Source organism: Nestor notabilis, unplaced genomic scaffold, assembly GCF_000696875.1.
Source record: "Nestor notabilis isolate BGI_N333 unplaced genomic scaffold, ASM69687v1 scaffold29200, whole genome shotgun sequence".
Lineage (NCBI taxonomy): Eukaryota > Metazoa > Chordata > Aves > Psittaciformes > Psittacidae > Nestor > Nestor notabilis.
In genome coordinates this window covers 1-27,150 of record NW_009911216.1, presented here as the reverse complement: position 1 = coordinate 27,150, position 27,150 = coordinate 1, and the positions used below count along the sequence as shown (strand labels likewise).

The window sequence follows — 27,150 nt, the reverse complement described above, 5'->3', positions numbered from 1 at the left end:
CTTGGAAAGAAGAAAAGGCAACACCAACGTGCACGCTGCTCAGTCACAGAACATTCACATCTTCAATGGTACAAAACAGCCACAGTTTCTGAAATGCTCCTCTGAAATGCCTGATTAAAAGACATTGAACCATAGTATCCCACCAGCAGCACTTTATCACATCTATAAATCCCAATATAAATCTAGTTGTAGCAGGAGTGTGAGACAAAGAACAGCGTAAGAGCAGTAAAAGGAGCTTCTAGTTGACGGGGGATACCACGTGTATTTCAAAATGCCAAAATGAAGATAAAAGTTTTAAATTAAATTAAACAGTTCTGTAGATGAGTGATCTAAGACAGCAGCCACGTGCTGCTCTTCTGTCCAGTTGCCTCCTGGAAGGAATGGAGTGACTTGAGACTGCAGTTTACAGGATTTTCTGTAGGATGGAGTTGGCAACTTCCAGGGATTCATCCTTCACCAAGACGATATCGTAAGAGTCCATATATTTTTCCAAAAGCTCATCTACCTAATTGCAGAAGAGAGAGAGAAAAGACCCACTTAGTTGTATGTTTAATTATCTAGAGAGGTTTTGTCTTTAGAGTATTGCCCAGCCTTTCCACCTGATTCAGGGAAGGAGCCATGCAAATATGTATGGTTCCTACGAGTGAATTCCATGGGCTGACAGAGGAGGAGTGGTGTGACACAACTGTGTGTGCATTCCAGGGTACAGGGCCTCACATTTGTTCCAGGATCTCATACATAGATACCTGTAGTAGAAAAAACTACTTCCTCAGCTGCCTGAAAGAGAGAAATAGAAAGCTGAAGTCTTCTGTCTCCTGTATACATGTGGAAGTGCCTTACATTGCCTAAACTGGTTTGGAAGGTTGTAATTTAGCTCAGTTATCAATGCAGTACTGAAAGGAGGGGGAGGAGCCACAGGAATGTAAACCAAGTAATTTCTGTAGCTTCTGATTTATACTTCTCAACAAATACCTTTTCAGAAGTAGTTCAGTACAAAACCCAAAGCAATTTGTGCTTTTGTAGCTTACAGATTACAAAAGAACTTGAAGCAAGAAATCAGTGGAAAAGGTTTGAAATCTCAAACCAAATATGGGCCAGGCACATGGTTTGATACCTGAAGCTTAATATGATGGACCTGTTTCTAACTCATCATGTCTCCCTCGACCTTTACAAGGCTAGGTCAGGCTACTTACTTTATCGTTGAGATAGCCAATCTTAAGGATGTGTTCAACGTTTGCTACTCCATCTGCCATGCTCAAGTCTCCTTGAGAATCACCCAGCAGTATGATGTTACTGTTGTCTTTTAGTTGTTTGAAGTACTCTGTATTCTTCAAGGCACCATCATGTTTGTTGTAAACGTGAATCAATTCTCCTTTGAATCCTTTTAATATTCCCTATTCGAAAAAAAACCCAACAAAACACTAAGGTTATTTCTAGAGTCGTGCAGACAAGATAGAATGTAGAATGAAATATATGATATTCCTGTTGAACTAGCAGTGAACTATGTTATCTCTAATGAGGAACAAGATAAATTGCTGTTAAATAATGTAATGACTGCAACAGAATTGTCAAGACTTGACAAACAGCAATTCTTCCTGCTTGGAGGAAGAGTGGTGCTGTACTGGGCTGAGTGTGAGGCTGTCATTCAAGGAGTTGAATGGTGTCTTAGTCACACCACGCTGACAGTGTTAGAACTGTTACCCTCTGCTGCTTTATTGCCTGGGAGAGTGCTGAATAAGCAATTCTGATTTTCTGTGGCTACATCTGTTGCATTAAAATAGTCATCTTGTAGTGTGTGTGTATCTATATATGTATACACACACACACACATATATAGCTACTAAATACCACAAACAGTCATGTTTGGTAAGAATGTGTTATTTCATACATACGTTTTCATCAAAATCCATGAAATTGGAAACCACTTTGACATTAGGATGGTAGACCCCAGCCTGGTGGATAACTTCCTCAAGAATGTCCCCAATCCCAGCCGAAAATATGAACACGGGAATATTGTGTTCACTGAGCTTATCAAAGAAGTTCTCGTATCCTTCTCTGCAACACAGAATGTAAATACAAATCAGATCTCCCATAAAGAAAGCCAAGAGAAGGCCAAGCTTTCAGAAGACATTCACATCGTCTTTGGGAAAGAGAAATGAGTCTTTCCTGAGCATTTCACTCCATTTCTTTTACCTCACCTTTCCAGGTTAGCAAGAACCATCAACCTAACACAAGGCATGTAGTTTTAGCAAGAAGCTGCTGCATCAAGCTCTCTGGTCTTGGTCTGTGTAATTATTTTCCCCCAAAACATCTATTAAGGAGCTAAACACACTCTGCCCCCCCCCAAACACCCCACAACAAGCAAACAACTCTTAGAACTCCCCCTAGTTCCTATGAGTCTGTACCTCTCCTTTCAGTCTCCCTTGCTGAAGCTTTGACTTTCTATAGCGTTATTGCCATGAAGCACATCTTGTTTTGGTTTTAAATCTTGAAAACGTTTATTGTGGCTCTCTCCTGAAAGGTTTTTACTTTTCAGTACCCAATCAAAGCTGTATATAGCATTCCAGGAACAAGGGAATGTTATCTCCATACACTTTTTCCACTCAGACACCGATAAGTAGAATTTCACATCTAAGAGGGACTGTGGGCTTGTCTGCTTTGTGGCAGGTAAGAATTTAGTCAATATGACAAACAGTCACTTCCACAAGTTCTAACATCCTGTTTCAGTCATCCAAAATCTACCAACAAGTTTGGAGAACGTTGAGAGAGATGGGAGCCCCATCACATTTCAAGCAGGGATTTTGCTGGCTTTTGAACTTGCCTTTAGCTGGAGAGGAAGAACAATACTTAATACAACATATGAAACGTATTTCGCTGCATTTTTATCTCAGATGAAACTATCACAGGGGATATTTCTCAAAGCAACAAAGTTCATCGCTGCATTCCCCTTACAACAAGTGTCACCAGTGCAATTTGAAGAGGATGAAAGTCTACAGAAATGAAGCTTGTAGAGATGGGACTAAAAACCTCACGAATGCCAGCGTCAGATCTGTCGTTTACATGGTGTGATCACTGCAGGCATTGAGCTACAACACACCAATGAACTGGGAGCATGAAGAGCTCTCTGTGTTCCAAGAGTAAGGTGTCATGTTCTCAGGAATGTTGTTTGGTGTCTGCTTCCCCCTCTTCCCCCCCGCTCAACACCCGGTCAGAATCTATAGAAAATATTCCAAACCAGCATCCTTCAATGAAAAGGAACTTACTTCAGCATAACATCAGATTCCCTCACAACTTCTGCAAACTTATCCTTTTGTAAGCCTTGTTCAATGAGTAGCGCATGAGACTTGTTGTACCTAGAACAGAAACAAGAAATGGGTTGGAACTGACTTAAGAAGCTTCACCTATCATCAAATCCCATGATGAAAAGCATCCTGTATGGTTAATTCTTCCTCATTCAAGTCAGCAGCAAAGCAAAACCAGCTGTTGCACAACACTCAAAGACATTAACTTGGTTCGTGCATTACCTAAAGTTAATTACTGCTATTAATTTGCTTTTAAAAACTTACTATAATGAATCTTAGTTCAGTTTCAAGACGGGAGGTGTCTCTTACCATTCTACCATATAGGGATATTTTTCTTCAGTAGTGAGAGCTGGATCAATTTCAATAGCGTAATAGGTTTCTTTCAGCTGCAACAACTGAAGGGAAAAAACCCATCAGATATTTCATAAAAACACATTAAACAACTCTTGGTACTTGATCTGATCATTCTGACTACATTATTGAGGTACAATGGACTCTGAAACGCTTTCTGAACTAAGAGCTAGCTTGTAAGTACAAGACTTAAGAAGTGGATGCTGTTAAAATCAACCACGTGCTACTATCAAGAATACAAATATTTCTGTTCACCTCTATTAGTGGTGGGATTTCTTTCCATCTCACTCAGATTCTTGAGTGAGGAAGCCCAGAGGTTTAAAGATTGGATCCCTCTTCTTGTGGTGCTGTGTAATTCCACACAGAGTGCAGCCAGTGAATGATACCAGTTGTCTGTCCAACAAACCAACAGCCAGTAGGTTTTCTGCTTACCTTTTTCCGACATTCCTCTGTGATGAGCTTGGAGTTATCAATGATGTCTGGGGGGGGGGTGAAAAAAAGACGTGTTACAAGATGGTGTATGTCTTTTGCTTTGCTCTACAACAGTGTAAATGGCACAGATGACACTGTTTGATGACCTACCACTATGTTTCCTCAGACCTTTCCTTACCCGCAACCAGTAAAAGGCACATTTCTCTTCATAAGCAGGAATACGTCCTTGCCCTCATCTCTGAATTAAAAGGTCAATTACAAGCTCTCTTTATCTATTTCTTGAGATTTAACTGCTTCTGAAATCATCATGAGCCATCCTATGTGTTTTAGGATTCCCACTTCTATAGTAAATGGATTCTTTGTTCTAAAAGGCTACGGGATAAGAATGTTGAGAAGAGTTTACTATCTGCATCTTGCAGGCCTCAGGAATCTTATGAGCTCTTAAATATAAATCGACCCTACCATTATCTAACTACCATATTCTAGTTCAGAAATGAATGTTTTAGCTGTGAACTTAACTGATTTTAATTCACATAGATTGTTATTAAAATATATATACGTAAAACCACATATAGGCAGTCACTAGAATACTTCTGCATTAGGATGTACAGGTTAGGTAACAAGGCAATATAAAATCTCACATATTAGGGAATAAATTGGATAGAAAATTAAAATGTAGGAAAAACTAAAAGGAGGGAACAAACCAATCTCTATTAAACAAAAAAAAAAAGTACTCACTATGACAAGTTGGACATCTTTTTCCATTGTAGGAAAATCTACTTAATGTCATATCAAAATCTGTAATAATCTATTTAAGGAAAGAAAAAGCAAAACTGTCTTACAACATGGAGGGACAAAATAAAGAACGGCTAGAAATTCTGCACGATCAACAACAGCTGCAGCTCAGTAGCATTATGAGTCACAGAAATCCCCCTGCTCTGTTGAACTACTGTAATGCAAACTAGTATAGCCCATGAGAACAGCTTCTTTTTTCTAACACATCTGGTTTTCTAATTCCTTGGGTTAAAATATTTCCTGAGGTTAGGTGTTTATCCATTTACTTAACTAGTGTCTGGCTGAATTACACTTGAATCAACAAGAACAACAAAGAAGAGTTAACATGAGTAAATTTTGGAGATCTCTTGAAGGCTGACTTCTGGTTTTTAGATACATAGAAATGTTCTTAAAACTTCTTAGCACAGAGCACCACTTGCAGGATTGCTTTCATACTGAACTGGTTACACCATCTACTCTCTTTACCTGAAGTTTGGCAGCTCCACCTTTGATGAGGCCACAGATAATCTCCTCTACTCTCCCTGGGTCCTTAATATGGACAGTCTTCTTCTGAAACTCTGGCATCTATGAAGAGTAAGAACAAAGACAGAAATCAGCTTTACAGAGGAAAACTTACTAGGTAATACCTGCTATCCACCAGATTGGAAGCTCTGCATCTATTAACAGTTTCATGTGACATGCTCAGGACAGGAAGGCAAGTTAGGAGCAAGAAGAGACAGAAAATGCTCTAGATATATAAACTGCTGATTGCAGACAGTTCTGTTTGCTTTCAACATCTGTTTTCATTTCCTTTCCTAACATCAAATTACTCAGTAAGCTGACACTCGCAGAAAATGTGATTGTATTTGTAGGAAATAAGGGATATATAGAAACAAGATGTGTGAGATCACCCTGTGGCTCAAGGATGTCACTTGGAGATGGTGAACTTTAAAACTAGGTCTCTGTGCAGTTAATATGCCCTTGAAGTTTCAACGTAGATAAAGAGCACAGGCTGACTTTAGACACTGGTTGTTTTGTTGGGAATGCTGCATGTGTCAGCCGAGTGCACCAGTATAGCAAGGCCAAATAGTAATCCCTGTTCCTGAGCTGGTCCATCAGTCATTTTCCATAATCCCTTTGAATGAAGAGTGTTTCTCAAATATTATGAGAAATGCTGAATTTGGAAATAAAGGAAAAAACCTACAAATCCCCCATTCCTCCCCAAACAGGAGCCCCCCTCCCCCAAGCCTTTACTCACTCTAGAAGTTTATCTTCAACCTTGCAGAAATGGTAAAAGAACTACTTACTGACAGAAGTTTCCCAATTTAGTATGTATTTCCTTCCTTTATAATCATGCACGGACTCTTCCTACCACAGAGGCATCAGCCATTTGCAATCTCTCTGCAGGGGCGTTTCGGATCAGTACGTTTTATTCTCTGTATCTCTAACTTCAGAGATGCTGAAGGAATTTCATTTCTCACATCCTGATTGTTCAGCTTTTCTTTTACTTAGCACATAATCTTTGCTGCAGTGAGATGATTGAGAAAAGGAAGAGGCAGCTTCTGTTTCCAGACACGCTTCTGGATCCAGAGCTCCCATATCACCAATTGTTATTAAGTCACACAACACTCTTTTGTCCTGCTCTCGATACTACTAAGCCTTTAACAACCGACTTGCAGTCAAACTGCAGTTAAGTTATGACTGAAGAAAAAGATGACATTTTAAAGTCTTGCAAACACTTGTTTTTATAATGGAAAAGATAGTTGTGTGTCAGGGAAAAGAAGGAGCTGGAGGGACCTTTAAATATCGGCTCTAGTCCGCTCTGCCCTCAGCTAGGAGCAAACTTACAGCTACGTAATTCTCAGCAGATACTTGTCTAACCCATTCTTCAATACCTTTACTCACGTGTTCCTCCTTCCCTCAACCATCTATTCTACTGCTCAACTATATGCTCAGAAAAGTTTGCTTAATCTCTATTTACCCTTCCTTACTGTAATTTTAGGTTATTCAACCTGGAGGAACGTATTCTTTTTCTTGAAGAGGTGCTTGCTGGATATTTTCCCCCTTCTTTGTGCACTGAAGTACCCCAGTTTCTTCAATCCTCTTTTGCAGAGCAGAGTTTTCTAAACCTCTGACAACTCTTGATGTTGTCCCAGCCTGTCCATTTGAACCCTATCATTCTTGAAACACAGCATCCATGACTATGGGCACAACCTTTCTGCTGTGCTCTGAGAAGACCTAATGTGAAGGGCCGCTTGAGACCATGTCTTCAGATGATGTGTCTGCATTCACTTTGTTAGCAGTAATATAGTGATAATTATTGAAACTCAGTTGGTAACAACCACATATGCTTCAAAATCACTCCTAGGCAGAAACATGTTGTTGCACAAAGTGCTCAGTTTTACATGCAGTCTTGCTGGATTGTATCTCTTCATCCACATCAGCGCTCCAGTTTTCCCCTATAACAAATAATTCCAATCCCCAGCATGCTTGTTGCTACTTTCTGGCTGATACCCTTGCAGAGAGTAATGAAAACAGGAAATAGGAATCCTTCCAAAAACTTAATCTTGAGTCTCTGATAATTTCCAAGGTTTTCTACCCGTCCAAAATACCTATACCAGAACACCTTGCCAAAAAGTCTTAAGTCATGACAGGGTATTTACTACTTCTTTGCTTTAAAAGTCTCATAAAGAAACAAGTCTACATCCAGGCTGGGAATCATTGAGGAAGTTATTAACAAAAAAGAAAATTCCCGGAAAATATCCATGAAAGAATTCCCTAATCTTTTTGAGAAATACATTTTCGAAGCATTTTTAGGTATTTATTCACCATTATCAACACATCCAGCTTCACAAAGTGAAATATTGACAATCTGCAACTCTTTACAGATGTTTTATGGATCTTTCTTTTGGATGTCAGTGCTGGTAAGCAGAAGTAACCTTACCACTGGTTTGGTGGGTATGCCCCATTTTTGCTCTAGAATGGAAGATGAAGCAATTTGACTGTTTTGTCATGTTTTCACTGTAAACTGACTCATCTAATTCCTTTGACTTTCAGGAGACAAATGATACATGTATTTTTAGACTTGGCATGCAAAAATTAAACAAAGTGGAATCTAAATGCATGTTTTTCTAAGAAGTAGTTCAAGCATTATTTGGGTTACTTAAGATACTAAGCAACAGACTTCCTAATGTAACTGATTTAAACAGAACAGATGTTGGGGGAGATGGAGAGACCAGGGGGAGAGGCTGTATGAGGGAAGCTGGATTGCTTGCTACTGCTTTATTTCAGACAGGCCTTTCCTAAGTTTCTGGAACAACCTAAGGAAAAACCTCCTCAGTAAATGCTTCAGTAGATGGTGTTAAAGAAGACATTGCTTAAGATTGTAAGCCTGATGAAAGCTTCCTGCTCTGATGTTGTCAACTCATACTCCTACTCAAGATCAACTTCTTCAAGTCACTGATTTCTAAGACATCTTTCATTTTTACATAAGAATTGAAGTCAGTTGAAGAGGATTTTATTTTAGGGGTGAAAAAAGAGTCTCCTGCAGCAAGTATAACCCAGGCAATTTCAGTCTCACAGGCGCTTTCACAGGCAAAACCACATCTTCATTATAGATACAGCATCCAATAAAGCCTCAGACAAAGACGGGTGGTCAAAACAGCCCCTGTCCCCATCACTAGTTCTTTGTATTCCTATTTGCAACTGCACATTAACTAGCAGTTCTTCTATTTAGGCTTTATCATTAGAAGTAAATGTAACTGTCAAATAAGCAGTCACCAGTTTTCTGGCAAAGCGGCTCCTTCAATGTCTGGCTCCCGGACTAGCTCTTGTCTTTTTCTTGCCTATCTATCTGCCGTGTGTCAGAGCCGAAAGAGACAAGCAAACTCAAGTTGGAAAGAACTGATAAAACAGATGACAGAACAGAGTGAAAGAATGTAACTAAGAAAAGGTCAGTCAATTTGCTAAAATCTGTGTTTCTATTAATTGTTTAAGAAAGCTCTAAGAGTCAACTCGATACACACAAAAGGCCCCAAATTCTGATGCTGGGGAAGAAGACATATGGAGAAACACCCAAACAAAAATCCCCACAGCACCTAACAAAGGCAAGAAAGCTTTTCAAAGCAAAAAGCTTCAACACTGAGAACTAAAACTATATAAGCCTGGGAAAAGGAATTTCACATTTTGTTGTTTTGAAAGTACATCCTATTGAATCATTTAAGTCCCCCTATTTATTCTGTCATTTTATAAGTGTGAGAAGAGGTTTGCTTTCTTACCAAGGATATCTATATGTTACTGAAACAGCTGAGAGGCCAGTATCTCTTTTAAAACACACATTAAAAGATGACAACTCCCAAAGGTAATGTGTAGTTGGTTTATATGCTGGCCACAAACACACGTAAGTTTCTAGTCTCTGACATTTTTAAGGAGCCTTCAAAGAGAAACAAGGAGAACAAAACTGAACAAGACTATTTTAAAGGTTAAGCTGAATTGGATTTATGAAAAGGAAAACCAAAGATCTGCTTGTTTGTGACAGCAGGTAACTGGAATAAGGATGTAGGAAGTTCTTTTGTAGCTAATGATGTTATAGTCATACCTTGATGAATGAACCGTAATGGATTCACGCAGGTTTGGAAATCCCCAGTCCTACAAACCACAGAAGGGGTCATTTACAACAAGGATAGTTCTGGAAATCACAAGTCTGTTTAGTACCTGAGACATGCATCTAGGTAAAATAAAGAGGAAAAGTATGTACTGTAAAGACCCTGTTGAATTCTAGTTTTGAAATAAAGTTTCCTATATACAATTGGATAGAAGGAATGGAAATAGGTGATCTTCAAGATCCCTTCCAACCTCAACCATTCTGTGAGTGCAAACAAAGCTGCTTTTGTGTTCTATCTGGGTGCTGTTTGTTTAGTATTTGAGACAGATTATGTCTAAGTGCACGCTCCATCAGTTCAATTATAAGACAAGAGTTGGTGATGGTCACTAAAATGAAAGGCAGGTGTCCAAGTGGATTCACAGCTGCCATAGCAAGCACTTCCAATTGGCTGTCCTAGGGAATTAGTAACTGATTGTGTGCACAAGGTGTAGTGTCATATTCTGGAGTTAAGATTACACTGAATTTTTCAATCTACCGAGTGCTGGAGGGAGAGCAGTTACTTCCTTCCCCTACCCAGTAAAACAACAATGTAAGTCCCTATGATTTAAAACAAACAAACAAACAAGTCCAATAAAATAGGGAATTTCCTATAAATGAAATTTACGTGGGACCTTCTGTTGTTTTCACTACCCGTAGTTTTAAGTTGGGAAGGATGAGCTGATGAATGACTTGCTATCTTAATTACAGGGAGATATGGCTCATTTCTTAATCAAATCTTGATACACAGCCTGAAATAGTACTAGTAATAACTAAAAATGTAAGATGTTATCATCAAAGGTCTAAGTAATGCTTTGACCAAGGACATGACAAAAGTGGGGCAAAGTATTTTTAGACCGATACCTGTAAGCCTACACCACTTGACAAAGTTGGAAGACCAGTATGGATCCCAAAAATCACTGCTAAGAAAACACCCCCCACTGTGGCTGAATACAGTGTAAGGGAACTTCTCTCTCGTTCTCAGGGATTGACAGAGTACTTTGTTAGATGTCAGTAACTGTCAATAATAGCAACTGTTCTTGCACTTACAAACATATTCTACAGAATTTCAGATGCCTGTACTGCTACATGAGTGCTAAGACCATGGATAAGAACTAGCCATAATACTCCTGGCAGTATGTAAATCTCGATTATCACACAGTTAGTTTGTTCCTACTTTGCTGGTAAACCTGCCATAGACTAGACTGTGTTCCAAACCTATTATCTTTTGACACAGAGGACACACAAGGGTGGGCTGGTAAGGAGAGGGAACTATTTATGTTATTTCTAAAGAAGGAAATTGCAAATCAAAGTGATTAAATGGATAGGATTCAATTATTTGTAAATTCTATTTCTAGTCTGTGGTGACAGCTTCCAAGTAAAAGAGTACAAACCAAGAATAAATAGCATTTATTTTGGGAACTGCAGATGCCTAATTCTGAGGTCTGAGACTAGCTATCACATATACCTACTTATGGACGTGTACCAAAAGGGCAGGGCATGGCATCAGGGCTAGCTCTGAAATTTGACACCTTGGCAAGCTACAGAAAATGGGTTTCAGAAAGTAGGAGTTTGGTGAAATTGTAAGAAAAGGGGCACATTCCTTAATTTACATCTTACTTTCCTCTCCCTTTTTCTTCCTGCTATTACTACAGAACATGACTTTCATCTACTTTAAAGAAAGCTTACCAAAAAGCTTTTGAAAAGCATGCAAGCTTCCTCATGTAACTTCTGCTATTTGCAGTGCATGACTTGCAAGAAGCAGGGGAGCTGTAACAAAGCCACAGAACTGGGAGTGTGTGTTTCTCTTCTCCTCCATCTCTACATGCTCATATGTGTATAAGGACTGGCTTTGAATTCAGACCATTTGAACTCTGGTCTATGAGTGCAATAAAGGTTTCTCTTTGCACCCCCAGCTGTGAGTAGGCTTCTCTTTTAGACAGGAACATTAAAAGCTACCGGATGTGAGCACGGTTGCATCAGACACACTATTAGGTGCTGCTAGTTGGGAGACCTCCGTTAGTGATCATGCCATCTGCTAGCACAACCTGAGCTCAGGACAGACAGAGGTACTGATTTGTAATTCATGTATTTATATGATGTAAACTCAAATACAGTAGTAAGAAATCCTTAGTAACTAGTATTACACTAAATCACTCTTCTGGTAGTTTTGCCAAGAAACAGCCTTAGGGCTATTTCTTGGCATAGGACTATCTGAAAAGTAAATAGGCAAATGTTATTATGGAAATGAAAAAAACAGAACACTGAGTATCTTCACAGTTGCTTGATAACACGCTGCAAAACTGGATACCCAGGTTCTGTGAAGTAGCTGAAGTGGCTTCAGTACCTAAGCTATTTTGAGAAATGGAATAGGATGCATACTAAAAATGTTTTTTCCTGTTTTGTTGTATTATTTGCATCTTCTTACACTTAATGTGCTGGATTTGGATACTGGTTTGGTTTGTTTTTTCCCCCCCCAAACTAAAACATATAGAAAAATCTGGAGAGAGAGCTTTCACAGAAAACATGACAACAGCATTTCCTCTTGTGCTTTTAAAGGAGAATACCTGTGCGTTGAGCTTAGGGCACTCCTGATTCTTCTGTCCTTGATTTTGTCCTACCGCAACAGCATAGGTGGCAAGCAGAGTCCAGAGATGCAGGGCTTGCATGCAGGCTGCCAACAAAAACCAACCAAATCCTTTTAAGAATTGGCCTGCTGTACTATGTGATCTTTGCTATTCCTGTTGTATAGAAATAAACGCAGACATGCATGGTACATAGCCACGTCACTCCGAAAATACCCGCCCTTACGAGGCTGCTCTAACACGTATTTAAAAGCAGAGTTGAATTCATCTACTCAATACAAGCTGGTAAATAGATTTACTCCTTCAGTGCTGTTGCCAATCCTTTGGTATCTCATTTTTTTATCTAAATTTTTACCTGAAACAATAGAGCTTGTCACAATCAACAACTGTAAATAACGCTGCAGCTCATACCCTTGGCTTAAAAGCGCAGGCGGAAGACAGTACTGCCGCCAGAAGCTGTGCACACTTACCAGAGGGTTTTGCAGGAGCAGCTGCCAGAAGCAAAAGAAAATTCCTCTTGCTTGAGCAGCACTGATATAGCAGCACAGGGTGCAGTCGAGGGCGTTTCCAAATAGAGCCTGACTAATCCCCGTGCAAAACCCCAGGGTCCTGTGACGCACAGCACTTTGTTATGCTCAGCAGTACAGCCCGCCGGGCTTCCAGCCCACTGGCTGGTGTGCCAACAACAGCACCTCTGACCTGCGCTGAATGAACAGCTTTCATGGATGCAGCAGGCAAGTTGGGGCTGCTCTAACAGAGGAAGGTGCTTGTTTTTCAAAGCAGAAGTTTACTACTTCGTTCCTTTTTAACCCTTCTACAAGAGCTTCCCAAGGGGTTTAGGATTTCCCGTTGCAGAGCGCCACAGATTTCTTGCGGCTCGTTGACACGCTCTCATGAACGTGTAGGAGGGAGCACACATTTAGTTGTGTAGAAGCAGCAAATTAATTACTTAATTAATCTTTGTAATTATGTAATTATCTCTGTGATACAGAAACAGGAAATCAAGGAGGCTTGTTTGTCAGCATTTTTGAGAGGCAGGGTGCCACACCGTGCTTTCAAAGTCTGTCACGAGGCACGTTGCCTTATCAAAGATGGTAACAAGGTGCCACAGAAGATGCATTTAAAAGGAATCTCTTCTTTGCTGTTAGAGTATGAAGGAAGTATTTATTGTCTACTCATATTTACACTTTGAAGTTGTGTAAACCCTTGGAAGTGTCACGTGAAGTTAACTCTTACTACAGCAACAGGGTGAGCGTCCCTGTACTACTCTGTCAGCCATGTTCAACCTTAGGTTTATGACACAGTTTCAGGCCAGTTCATACGTGGCCATGAATTCGACCTGTGCAATCATAAGAACTGAAGCGAGGGCAGGTTAGATGTGCACCACATACAAAAGCCCTAGAGCTACACCCCACCCCTGCCAACACCAACCCCAGGACACCAGCAATTCATCGGTGATACAAATTTCTGTGCTGGTTTTCTACACCTAGAAGAAAGAAATCAGTAGACTTCTTCTAAATGGTTCAGGGGATCGTGTTTTGTGTCCACATTCCAGCCGTAGGCCAGTATGTTCTCTATCAGAAGCCCTCTTTTGACCCAATGAAACAACTACTTCTGCTGATAGAAAACATGCAAGTTTCATCAACACTTGCCCTCTTAGAATTGAACAAGATCCCCTCCAAATGTCCCTGTATAGGACTGCTGTATCCTGAAGCAGCAACACAGTTTGAAAAGTATGTTCAAAATATGACATAATCCCTGCAAAGACTATATACAGTAAATGAACATACTTGGCATTGGTAGTTGCCAGGATTCATAGCTCCTATTAATCTACTTGCTACAGCATGTGTCTACTGTTGTAACAGGTAACATACAGAGAATGTTGCCTTTTATAGCATTTTAATATAGTTAGCACGCTTTTGGCTAATAACAGCTCCGTAATAATGTTTGAGAAAGGTATGTATAATACATTATCTTGGATAAATATGAATTATTTGCATTACAAAAAGCTGTAGCTTACATCAGTGCTGGATTTCCAATTTTTAAGAGATCTTCTGAACAGTGAAGTGAAACACGCTTGCTAGGTGAATCATGGAGTTCAGGTAGAGACACCACTTTATACATTCAATTTCCAGAGTACCTGTCTTTGAGGTTTTATATACATACCAACGGTGACAATGGTAGTGCTATAAAGGAGTCTGGTGAACCTCCTAGGTGAGACTGGGATGTGGTGGAGCTGGTGATATTCTGGTACTTTTAGGATGTGATTCAGTGAGGAAAGCAATTCTAATGCTATCAAGAATGTAAAGGAAATGAACTTGTTTTTTATAGAAACAAACAAACAAACAGAAGTGTGGTTTTGTTGTTCTTTTTTTAAACACGTACATACAATTCAGATTGAAGAGTTGCACAAATGAAGTCCAACTCTGACAGACGACATTTTGCCCATACCAGCCTAATTAGAAAGCATTTGAAACGAATGCTTACAGTGTTGGTGAAAGAGCCAGAAAGTGACGTGAGCAAAGCTGCTGTAAACATTAATACAGCCAACACCTAATTCTTAGAAAAACATCTCCTGTATCTCTACCAACACGCAGAGCTTAATTCAAGTACTTTCACTTTAATGAAAATGCGGTATATGAAACTCCTCAGCTACAAAACAAGACTGTCTTTGCAACTCTCAAGAACCCCGTGTGTCAAACACTTTAATGACAATAGCTACTACTGACCACGTTCTGTTACTGCTGAGTTGAGCATTTTGTTTACAGTGTTTAACTTTTGGTAAGAGATGAATTAAAATCACTTTTTAGGGAGGGAGAAACGAAGTCCAGCATGACATTTCTACTCTCACGATACCAAAGGTCATTTAAATATATTTTAAGAACCATGAACTAAAGAATGTATAGCTGTTGCAACAGACAGGTTCTATTTTAACCTTTTCTCTTTGGCTGGGGGCCGTATCTTCACTGCAGAATATTCAATGCAGAAAAAGGGGGGGGGGGGGGGGTGACGAACAACACTTAGAACATTAGGTGAGTTGTTATTCATATGAAACTAGGAAGATGTTCAACTTTATATGGTGGTGTGTTGGGTGAACTTAGTTTGCAGAGATTCAAGATGCTCTCAGAGTATAAGGCACTGGAAGTTTTAGTCTGAAGCACATAAAAACTGGTTCTGCTGGTCCTTACGCCTCTGCCCTATGTTGCACCTATTTGTGCAAAGAAATGAACACAGCACAGGTAAGTTACATAAACAAGTAAGCTGAACTTTTGGGTTTTTTATGTAGTAAGTTGAATACTTCAACTAAACTGCCATCAGCTTTTAGAGATCAAGAAAGGTCACATTTAAGAGTTACTTCTGTTCACTGGAATATTTGCTACAAAAAGGAGGGGTGACTGAATCCTGTCTACAGTATTCATTAGTAAACACTAGCTAATGGCTTTTCATGAGCTTACTACCTTTTATTCTTGTTTAGTGAGCCTACTACAACTGACCAACTTGGAACACACAGCTGTGTCTTTAGCATATTGCCCAATTTTACTTGATCAATACTTTGTTTTATTGGAGGGATCAATTTTAAACATTAAGGAACTGCTTTGTTTTCTAATTTTGCTTTTGTACTAAGTCTACTTAGTCTGTATTTTCCAAACCAGACTACTTGATATAATCTCCACAGGACAGGGACACCTAACCAAACCTTAGCACTCAAGTACCAAAACCAAGCAGAAGGAAGGAACCAACATAAACCACCAATTGAATTCAAACATCATTTTTATTCATGCCATGGTTAAGCCAAGTTACTGATCAGCATCTCGGGTCCGGGAATAACTTTGTATTTGTGACCATCACAAGGAAAAGAACAGCAACGTTCAGGTTGAGGAAAGTGGGGTAAATAAAGGCTTAGATGGCTGCCTTGCAGGAATGTTGCATACCACTTATTTTTCCAGTGTAGGTCTGGTGTTGTGCTAGGCATGATGCAATACAGAGATACAGTTTGTTTATGAAGATGTGTGTGCATTATGGAGATGACTCGTGAGGAATCTAAGAGGTTATGTTTAAACATGAAGAGCTTGCACAGCACTTGCTATGGGAAACTGCCAAGAGTGTATTAATGACTGAATTAAACTGCAGTAAATCCAGAGAAGACACATGCTAAGGTGGTGAGGGTCTGAACCTGAACCATTTTAAGGCTCAGCAGTACCATTTCAGCTGAGCATTTATTTTGCCTACTCAACTATCGTAGTTTGAAGAGGCAGAAAAATAAATACATGCTCAAAACCAAACAGAGGAAGGAAATGCCATATCACAAGACATAACTAGAAACTTTATTTGATATTAGATCTGAGCAGAGCTCAATCTTTCTTTACAATACAAGAGAAAACTTGCATTCTTCTCCAGTCTGACCAGTCAGGGCTGTATTGAACACACGACATTACCAGTGATAACACATGCACTAAGATGTATAAAGAACAGATTAAGTACTTACTCTTGCTGTGTTTAATACAACAATAACTATGATGTTGCACTCACTGAAAAATTCTCTCTCTATAAAACCACTGTCATTCATTAAAGAAATGAGGCTACATAAAGACACCTTTCAAATCAGCAAGATAACTGTGCATGTTTAAAGCATGGGGTAGATGATCAGTTTCATAAGCACAGGTTTCAAACGGTGGACAAAACCAATGCTTAGATTATGTAAAGGTCATGCAGTGAGAGAAATTGTTCTGGTTTAATGATCTCTCAAAGTGGGTATTCCATGAAAGTCTGTGAAGCCAGAATTAGACCAAATTAGAACCAAAAAAAACCCAAACCAAGCAACTCCAAAACCCCCCAACAGTATCTGCAGTTCTGGAAATCTAAAAGGAATAGAGTTTGTAGCATCAATTTAAAACACGTAGGAAGCTGTGACTTGCAAAATTGTATATGGAACCGATTGTTCAGATGAGAGTAGAAGCTACTGCAGTATCACTGTCCCTTATGCACCTTCCTTTTGTGCTTACAAAGCCACTCTAAAAGCAGAGATTCCTTCTTGGTGATAAATTGACAGATACTTTGAATCTTATGAATGAAGTCAAGCCAAACACACTGCTGACTTGGTATATTGAAGTTCAGGTAATAGAACATACGGGCAAGAGGTTTAGATGGACTTACACATTAATCAAAGATGTATTTCTCAAACACAGAGGTATTGTTACACATTACAAAACTCAGAAAGAACAACTGTGGCAATAGACATCAACACTTTATGCAGTCTTTCAAATCCTCTATAGAGGTTTATGAAGAACTAACAGTAACTAAGACCTGAATTTCCAGTATTTCACGTGATCATCTCCTGTTAGTTACTAATCCAGGCAAAAATTTAGCTTGAAAGAATATGTGGGGTACAAACCACACAGAACCAGTTCTAAAGGTTCTGGGAATGAATGAATACACTGCAGGGCAGTCATCTTTTGCCTGCAATGGTATGTTAGGGGAATTGCTTCATCTCTGGGCTTTGCTCCCCTTCCCTCACTTTGGAGACAATTAAACTGATGGGTTAAAAAAAAAGGGAAAAACAACCCCAAAGTATTGTTTAATAATCTGGAAACAATCAAGTGATCTTCAGTCAGTAACCACGGATCTGGGAAATGCTGGTCTATAATGTCTATAAATGGCAGCCTACCTGAGCCAGAGTTTAATCTATTGGGTTTCTTCCATACTTGCATTTCACTGATGCCTATTCTTGCCAATGCTTTCTGGATAGCCCTCTTCATAAATCCATTATGCACTCGCAAGTTAAACACCAAATGCAGTTCCGGTTTCTCTGCTTTACAGGGGATAGAGCAGAAGTGGACAAGGCCCTGAGGAGAGCAATAAGGATGAGCGATGATATGAAAAGCTTCCCTCCAATGAACAGCTGAATACAATAGAATTCTTCAGCCTGGAAAAGAAATGACTGGATGGCATGGAAAAGGTCAGCAGGGGAAGATTGGTCACTATCGCTTCCTGTGTAAGGGGAGTAATTATCAACTGAAGTTAACAGGAGGCACATTCAAAACAAGTGGAGACAGCTAGAGGTCACACAATTAAGATGTGGGAATTCCCTTCTGGTGAAACTGGAAATTTACACAGCCTTAAAAAGGTACTGGATAACAACATGAGAAAAGCTCAGCTTAAATTATAGGCACTGTCTCTTAAACACAAGCTGCTGGAGGCTGGGAAGTCATTCTGGGAAAAAAAAAAATCAGGACAACTTGTCCCTTTCTTATGCTTTTCCTGGGCCTCTGCTACAGACTACTGCTAGACAGATGATACTGTCTGTATCAGGCAAGGCCTTTCCTGGAAGGTAAGTCAACACTCCCTGTTTGTAACGTGATGGCAGGGAGAGAGACTCATTTGCTCTTCAGGATAGTGCTTCAGTTTCATTGCAAGTATCTTATTTGCTACCCATTCTTCCTTTTTCCTGCTGGTTCTTCTTCAGAGAGTGATGAAATATAGAAAACCCATTTTGGACAAATTAGAATTTCTGAATTTGAGTGGTTCTCTCTTTTTTCCTTTGCTGCTGCTGTGGTAACAGGATAGCTATTGGAATCTGGCTACCTGAAAGATCCCCTTCCCTCTCATCTTACACAGAATCTAACACTTGCTGAAAGAATGCTTACAGGTGAGGATGTTGGTACAACTAATCCTTCTTCAGACCAGTACAGAATTCTAAGTACTGGCAGTATGCAGATACTGTGCTATATTTCTGAATTCTTACTCAGCTATCAGGTGTGCAAAAGCTCACCTTGCACAATAATACAATTATGATGACCTCGATTTTTCCCCAAAACTGTACATTTGCATGTATGCTTTCTACAAATAAATATTCTGCATGTGTCTATATGCACTGAAAGAACTTAGAACAAATGCTGGCTTGCCTGGAAACTTCTCACGTAACACCACCCAAAATGGAATCTGCATTAAGCCCAAGGCCTGAACTAAAGCAGTTGCTGCTGATTCTCCTCTTCTCTTATCTGCTTCTAAGAAAAAACCTATCTGCTTAGATTTTCCTTCCCACTAAGAATGCTGTATCTAGATCAAATAAACTCTGACCCTTGAATAGTGCGGTTGCGGGACCCAGGCTGAAAGCAAAGTCAGCAGGACAAAGTTTAATCTACAATGTATAGCCAGACACCACCATTCTGCTGGAAGAATGTAGTGCTAATACAGTATTCCAATTAAAGTTGCACATTGAGACTAGTTAGGTTTTTAACTTCTCTATGAGTACAGACCCTTCTTTAAACTTCTTGAGAAAACCCCCATCTGTTAAGTCCAAAGATGAAATACCACTATGATACAATCAGTTGAAAGGTAACAGGCAGCATGATGACTTGAGGCGTGATAGGTTCTTTCATCCCTGTGTCCCACTGTTTTATAGGTGTTCCTGACTGCTGAATCCATTCAAAGATGTAACTGGATGCTCCTTATTTCTTGTATCTCTGTGTATTTTTCCCTCTGGAAGCGATACAGGACATGTTCAAAACCAGTCTGTAGTAATACTACCACTACTATACTTTGCACTATGCTACTACTACTGCTAATGTACCAATACTGCTGTTGCTTTGTACCATTTCCTACCCTTCAGTTTCACATAACAATTTTTCCACGGTAACATGCAGACCAGGTTCAGGCTTACCCATAACTGATTTATGGTGCAAAGGCAGATGCAATCCAGGATCAAAAGTGTTGCATTAATAACTGCTAAGTGTAAAATTTACACTTTTAGTCTGAAAACTTATAAGTTTCCAACACAGAAGGAAAGCTTTCAAGGAACAGGGTTAATGGTGCATTTTAGTGGTATTCATTCTGTCAACATGAAGGTGGAGTAAATCAAACTCTTGGGTAACCCACCCCCCCAATAAACCTGAATTATTTCAGGGATCTCATCTGCAAAGCAGACAGACAGTTGACAAGTGGGGAGGAAAAGTAGGAACGATGTATTTGAATAGGAATCCTTGGTGGCAAAACCAGCTCAAGAGGTCCCAAATTCTATATTCAGACAATTTATCAGTATTCAGTGTCTACATCTGGGCCTTGCTCCACCCCTTTAAAAAAGAAATTCCAAATTAAATTCTTTTTTTCCTGCAGGCTGGCGTATATGAAAGCAGAAGCCACATTTCCTTCTAGCAACAGGCATTATTCACATTATTTACAGAGTACTGTTGTAATTGTTGTCCGAGGTAAGTCAGTGCAGTTCTGTATTCTTTTGTGGCATTACTTCTAGTGTTTAAACATGGTGGCTTCTTTGACCTGTGTGCTGCAACCTTAAGCATATGTCCAGTTGTCCTGAAAAAATGCCTCATTTTTTTTCACTATTCAAGTAAACCACGATGTTAATATAAGGATTAGACAAACCAGAAAAATCCAGCAGACTTTGAATGAGCGCAGTTACGGTTCTTTTTCCTTACACAGTCAGAAACTCCACACAAATAACCTAAGACAAAGGTGACCAGCACAACAGCCACAGATTCCAACTTCACGGCACAGTGCCAGGCAAGCTGCTGCATGACAGATGTGCGACTAAAAACCTGCCTACTGCAGTCATCACAAGTTCTCTGATGTTTTACAGCAGCTGACCATTGGTGATCGCTTACTTCTGGGTAAGAGGAAGCAGCTGACATCCAGCAACTGGTCAACATATAACTGCTATACAAAGAGCTCCATAGTAACTACAGATCAACTGCTGCACAGTAACATGACCACAAGAAGGGCAGGGGGAAAGTCAGACTTCATGTCTTTTTACTTTCTACACCCTCCACAACAGTGTATTTACCCACCTTTCTCGCCCAGTTTTAGCTGTGCTCCTATCTCTTTGCACGCTGGTTAGGAAAGGAGGCCAGGAAAAATAGTTGTGAGCTATTCCTGCCTCTCAGTTGCACTTAGCGTGTGATAGGATCAGCCAAATTTCAGTGCTGAGCATCTGGCAGCCAGCAGAGGCATAGGTGCTACTCCAGGCCCTTTGCATGCAGAAGCAGTTCAGTTGTATGTATCTGACCTGGAGTCAGGTAGTGGCCAAGAAATGCCAGTTGTTGTGGGGCAGGATTTCTTAATGACAGATTACTTACAAAGTAAGTGTAGATCCATCCTCAGAGATGCAAACAGATACTAGTGCCACCTGCTGCTCTACGCTGTCTGCTGCAGCTCAACTGGCTAGAATTTAAATCTGGAAAATTAATTGCCATCTGACAAATGCACCAAATTAAAGCACTAAAATCTAACAGTGTGCTTCTCTTCTCACATATTTTCCTTGAACTTTCCCCAAGACTTACTATTCACAGGAAGCGAAGAGTAAACTGTAGTACTACTGGCACTGTAGTACGCTATGCACACATGGAGGGAAGAAGGGGGCTGATGGCTTGAAGGCTATTTGTGTGAATTGGAAATAGCCAACACAGGAAAAGATTATGTATTTTGCATTGTGCAATTTGTGCAAGTGAAAACAAAAGGTAAGAGGCAGCTATTTGACTTTTAAGGAAAGAACTTCAGAAGTTCAGGTAGTTTTAAAAAGTTTCCAGACTTACACAAAATGTGATGGTTTTACATTTGCAGGTACATTTGAAACTGCTATTGAATTTACAGTAGTGTTCTCCTGCCTGTAAATGCACTGATCCATATACCCTGGGTCTCTTCAGTGCCTCCATTGATCAATTTAGGTATTATTATTAATAGTTGATAGCTCTTGTGAACTCAAGACTGACTGCTGGAGTGCTATACAACTTTCATTCATAATATGAAGAAATTTGCAATGATAATGTGTATTCAATTAGAAAAAAACCTTCTTCTTGCTTCTGTTGTTTGACAGTGAAAGGTAACATGTTGATTATTTGCAGTGTTTGCTATTGGTCTTAATCTGTATAAGAAGTTTAATAGAACCGACACCATTATAGCTCAACCAGTAATTACTGCAAAGAGGAGAAACTTCACTTAGAAAATATGACTTAACACAAACTAAGCATTTATGAAAAGGTAAATATATTCCAGAGCAGAATGATCCATTGAAAGATTGCTTCTGTCTTGGAGAAAGACTTCATACAAAAGATAAAGCAGCAAAGCAGCAAACAAGCTGTTCTGAGCCTATACTTAAAATATATATCATATCCTGTCATCTCCTTATAGTTACTACTTGGTGTGTAGATCATTATCATGGTTTTGACAACTGTTGTAATGAAGATAAATGAGTTCTAAAGAAACTCATGCAGAATTAAAGATTCAACTGATCTTCCCCTACCCACTCCTTGTAAGAGTGTATGTTTCAAGATAAACGTTTCTACTGAAAACATATACATATATATATATAGATATATATGTTTCTACTGAATTAAAAAACCCCAAAGGTAGCAACAATTTCAGAAAATTAAAACCTACTTCTGAAACAGATGATTAAATTGTAGGATCAGCTTATACTGAAGTAAAATGTTAGTATGTACACAATGTATAGACTGCTTTTTGATTCTTAACAGTGGTAGAAAAGAACATTGCAATTGTGTCCATTTTTCTTCTCCTAGGACCCAAATCTTTCAGTTTGCCAACTGATTTATTTTGCAGTGAGAATGAAAACCTATTACTGGTATCTAAGCTGTATCAACATAAACTATGCTTGCAGTGTTTCCTGGCCTGTATAAACTTGCTTTACAAGCCATATTCTAGGTAGTTATGTATTATGATTATCTGTGCAAAAAGCTGTGGGCAACAAAACCTTGTTTTAGTACTGCTGGTGTTTACCACTCTGTCAATGTGGTTTTTCTTTTGAGGGGGACAATCTAAACAAAAGCCAAGATAGAAACAGTTCTATCTGCAGCACTCATATCAAATTTAACTTGGACTGAAAATTGTAACAATAGTCTAAAAAGTATTCTAACACTGCAGTTGCTAGTAACAGAAAGGTTCTCACATACATGTCAGTAGGCAGGGGCAGTATTAGGTTTCAAGAGCTCTTTCACATTTCACCACTTTAGTACCTTTTATTGATTCCGGTTTGCTCAGGCTCAAACTCTTCTTCATCTTTGTAAAGGAAAAAGGATGCGTGAAGGAGTTTCACATATGAGCAGTTTAAATTCTTGAGTATGTTTGCTACTTACTACATACTCTTTTTACTTCATTCTCCACTTGGAGAATGTCATCAACGTCTCATGCCAGAGTAACGTCACAGTTACTATAACAACTGGTTACTAGCAACAAGACAAGAATGAAGAAGCAGGGAGGGACGTGATTGCTGCCAGTTGTAAAGGTCTGTATCCTTTGTCTGTGGCACAAATGCCCTGATGCCCTAGGAAACAAGGTGCCAATCTCACCAGACTGGCAAGTAGAAGAAAATATTAACAAAGAAAATCTCCCCACACAAACCCTGTGACAGTCACATACGTTACTTGATTTCTTAGGGAAGTAGATAAACATCGGTTACCTCACTTCTTACTCGTTTGCTTATTTCTCTCCAGGTAAACTGTAATACTACAAAGATCCACACACTTCTTTTCCTCCCTCAATGTATTAAGTAGGAATCGATCCAGAGATTATAACAGTGGCTGGCTAAAAAGTTTCCTATAAAAAGAGAAACTGCTTTTTAAATTGATTTGTAATTTGCTGCTCTTGACATGGGATACAAAGTCTGTTTTTTCTGCTAATCGGACCCTCTCATTTCAGAGACAGAATGGAGAAACAGACAAATGTAACTAAGCATTTGCCCAGTTTTCTGAGTAACAAACCTGGGAGAGTAAGGAAGCCTCGGTTTAAGGTAGTCTGCAATTCTCTTTTCAGTCAGCTCTATCAGGTTTCACATCCTTATAAAACAAATACAATAAAAAGCTCCAAAACAGAAGTAATGAACAAGCTACCAAAAAACCCAAAACATCCAAGTTCAACAATGTTGTTTATGAAACAGACAAACAACAAAAACTACTGTTACCCCATTAAGCAGGTTTCTTTTACATTAACCCATGTTTTAGTTAGCTTGGACTAATCCTTACATGAGAGTGTGTTCAAAAGACTTGGGCAATGTTTTTAACTCTGTTTTGTGAACACCTGTTTTCTGCTGAGTTCCTAAAAGGCTTTACAAAGAGTAAGCAAGAAACAAAGTCTACTGTCAATAGAATTGATTTGCTCTAAAAGGATCCACAACTTCATTGCAGACTTGTTTAGGGCCTGGAAAATCCCAAAGATTGAGTGTTACTGTAAGGTTTAATCTCCTTTTAAAGTAGCTATCAAGCAGCATCTAGCAAGTTACTTGAAGAAGCTAATTAATTATTAACCTTCTCTTTAAATTAAAGTTAGCAACCTTGTGGCTACCTGTTACCTTCACCTGACTATAGGAATACTTGTACAGTTTCAGAGATGGCAATTTGGCTGTGCAAAGTAATACAGAAGACTTAGGGTGACAGTTGGCTCTTAACACATAGAGTATAACTTCATGCAACTGGCTATATCTTTACTATTAATGCTTCTGTTATTTCAGAAGTGGAGCCAAATTAACTCTGTCTACATCCATCAGTGCCTAAGGTAAACTCCCTATTTGCAAACTTCAGGCGGTCAATAAAGACACATCATTACTACTTTAATTCCACACTTAAATCTTTGCTTCCAAATAAAATGCAGCAGTTTTATGGAGAGAATCCTTTCCAGTTCCCTCAGCATCATAATTCCCAGTACTAACTTGTCTTACAGATACTCTATTTGATTAGTAATGTTCACTCTCTTTTTAGCTTTTAAACACTGCTGTATGTCAGCTGTTTACTTACATTTGAGTTTTATATGGATTTTATTTTAACTAGGAAGAAAGGAAAAAAAATGTATTGCTGTAGTTAATGATAAGGAAAGAGTATTTCATTGGCGAGAACTGGAGACACATAACTAAGGTGTAAAGAGGCCTGCTCTCTACTGATTTTGATGACCTTATAAATTAAGGTAATTCTGAGTCTAATGTGGGTATAAAACCAAAGTGTAATATTGCCCAAAGAAAATATGAAACAAAAAATCCACTGAAAGTACAAAACCAATCCCATAATTTAAATCTAACATGGAAGACCAGCCTGGTATAGTAACTCATGGATTAGATAAAAACCCCAAACCGTTTTATCAGTGAGAAACATCAAATTGAATCTACATTGGTGGCTAAAACTGTCACAGGAAGTTCTCCAGAATGCAGCAAAACAAATACTTAAGCCACATTTTTGCCCTTATTTCCTTGGTATGAAGTTTACATAACCATTTCCCTTATTGCAAAGAAATTTCACAGCCTGATCACGTGTCCACTGAAGATCTTCCTTGAGGAAGAAAGAGGACCTGCAGCTGATGAACTGAAGATGTTTGTAAGCTGAAGAAGCTGCCAGTTGGAACAGCGGTTGAAATTCTGGCTAAGTGAGCACACAGTATTAACATGTTGCAGCCAATGGGTAAAACATTTCCACCTGAGATAGCTGACATGCTTTGAAGAAGCTTTATCTTCCCCTTGCAATTTAAAATTGAGAAAAATCTCTGATCATAAAAGCAGATTTTTTGGACGTATCTATTTAGGATCACAGATCTGTGTTGAAGAACATGGCTCTGAAAATGTTATCTGAAGTACGTACTTAAGTATGTCACTTACCAGAAATCAATTTAACATTGGTGTAATGATTTTTTTTTTCCCCCTACCAAAGGCAAAATCTTTGCAACAAAGACAAAAGCTAAAGTCTTCCCAGCCAAAATGCTATTTAAACACTGCAGGGAAAGTGAATACATCTTTAGCAATTACTTGGCACTTTCTGAACGACAGCTGAAATTGGATATTGTGAATAGGAGCTGATGAAACTATTGGAAGTTTTAGTATTGCACTACTAGAATTAAAGAGTTATTTATAGTTAAGCAGTGTTATGCCCCAATAAGTTTTCAAATGAGGTTTGTAAAATCCTTCTATAGAATCCAGAGCCTTTTTTCAGAAATATATCTAACCCTTTCACCTTTCTGCTCTCCCACGAGCCAACTGGGCTCACAGGAAGTCACAAGCAAGACACCCCCCTCCAAAATGCTGAAGGCTGTGGCTGACAGTAAGAAACAGCATTCAAATGTTAAGTATGCTGACTTTATGATCAGTAAAACCGCACAGCGGAATTCTTCTCTGGACCTACACAACCACATACTGCACTGTATGACTTCCAGAGGCAAGTGTGGCAACACGTGAGCAAGTGAGGAGTTAGCTCATGATTTACACAGAGAATCCTAGTTCTTAGCAAAATCCATGTTTCCGTGTGTAACTGAAATGAAGAAATCTGAGCTTTCAGTAAGGTTTTGCAGGGCAGGTCACAAAATAGCCATTGGCTACCATGGGGTGACTTGGTTTCAGTTCCGTTCTTCAGCACAGCAGCATCCAAACCATAAACTCAAACTTTGAAGGACTTCAACGTGATCAGTATATTGTCTAAACTAAGACCTTTTACCATTCAGTTAATATCTGATAGGCAGGTATTTAAACAATGCCCTATCCACCACGTTTAACAAGAGCACTGGAGAGCGAGCTGTATCTTCCTTTTATAGTAACCGTGCACAAGACATTGCTTCCCAGTTTCAACAGATGGCTGAGCATCCCCTCCTCCCACCCCGCTGCCCTCTTTTCTTTCAAACAAGTTACAAACAGGCTTGGGAATTACCACTGAGATCTACACAGGCTCGTATATACCTATAGCTTTACGCATAGGTACATACACGCTGGACAGGATGAAACTGACGCTTTAGTGGTAGTGGATCTTGCCGGGATGGAACAGCCTCTGTCCTTACGGCCAGACACCGGTCCCCAACATCCCTCCTCTGCCCCTTCGCCTCCAGCGGCGGACACAAGACACAGCCCCACACATCTGGCCAGGAAACGTCTCTCTGGGGGTCGGCCAGCAGGCCAAGTGCCTGCGGCAGGAGCTGCAGGGCAGCGTGTGGAGGAGGAAGGACCCGCGTGTTGCAGGGAAGGGGCTGCTATTCGAGGGCGGAGAAGAGCGTGCGGCCGGCGGCGGAGCGGGCCTCTTACCACGTACCATCTCGATGATCTTGGTCTTCCTCCCCGTCTTCTTCTTCATGGTGAAGA

At 39.6% G+C, this 27,150-nt stretch overlaps 1 protein-coding gene across 2 annotated transcripts; it reads right to left on the bottom strand.

Annotated features, from left to right (window-relative positions):
* On the bottom strand, positions 1-27,144 carry NT5C3A (5'-nucleotidase, cytosolic IIIA). 2 transcript variants are annotated; one of them, XM_010013705.1, is made up of 10 exons: positions 12,554-12,560; positions 12,066-12,172; positions 5,346-5,444; positions 4,824-4,893; positions 4,086-4,132; positions 3,612-3,697; positions 3,264-3,353; positions 1,893-2,055; positions 1,194-1,394; positions 33-505 (listed from the first exon to the last, which is right to left on the bottom strand). In XM_010013705.1, exons 2-10 carry the CDS (start codon positions 12,165-12,167, stop codon positions 404-406), a joined length of 960 nt encoding a protein of 319 aa, XP_010012007.1. In that variant the 5' UTR covers positions 12,168-12,172; positions 12,554-12,560; the 3' UTR covers positions 33-403. The 2 variants fall into 2 exon arrangements, with proteins under 2 accessions (XP_010012015.1, XP_010012007.1); XM_010013713.1 differs by lacking the exons at positions 12,066-12,172; positions 12,554-12,560 and adding an exon at positions 27,101-27,144 and having other exon boundaries at positions 1-505.
* Between the last annotated feature and the right edge of the window lie 6 nt (positions 27,145-27,150).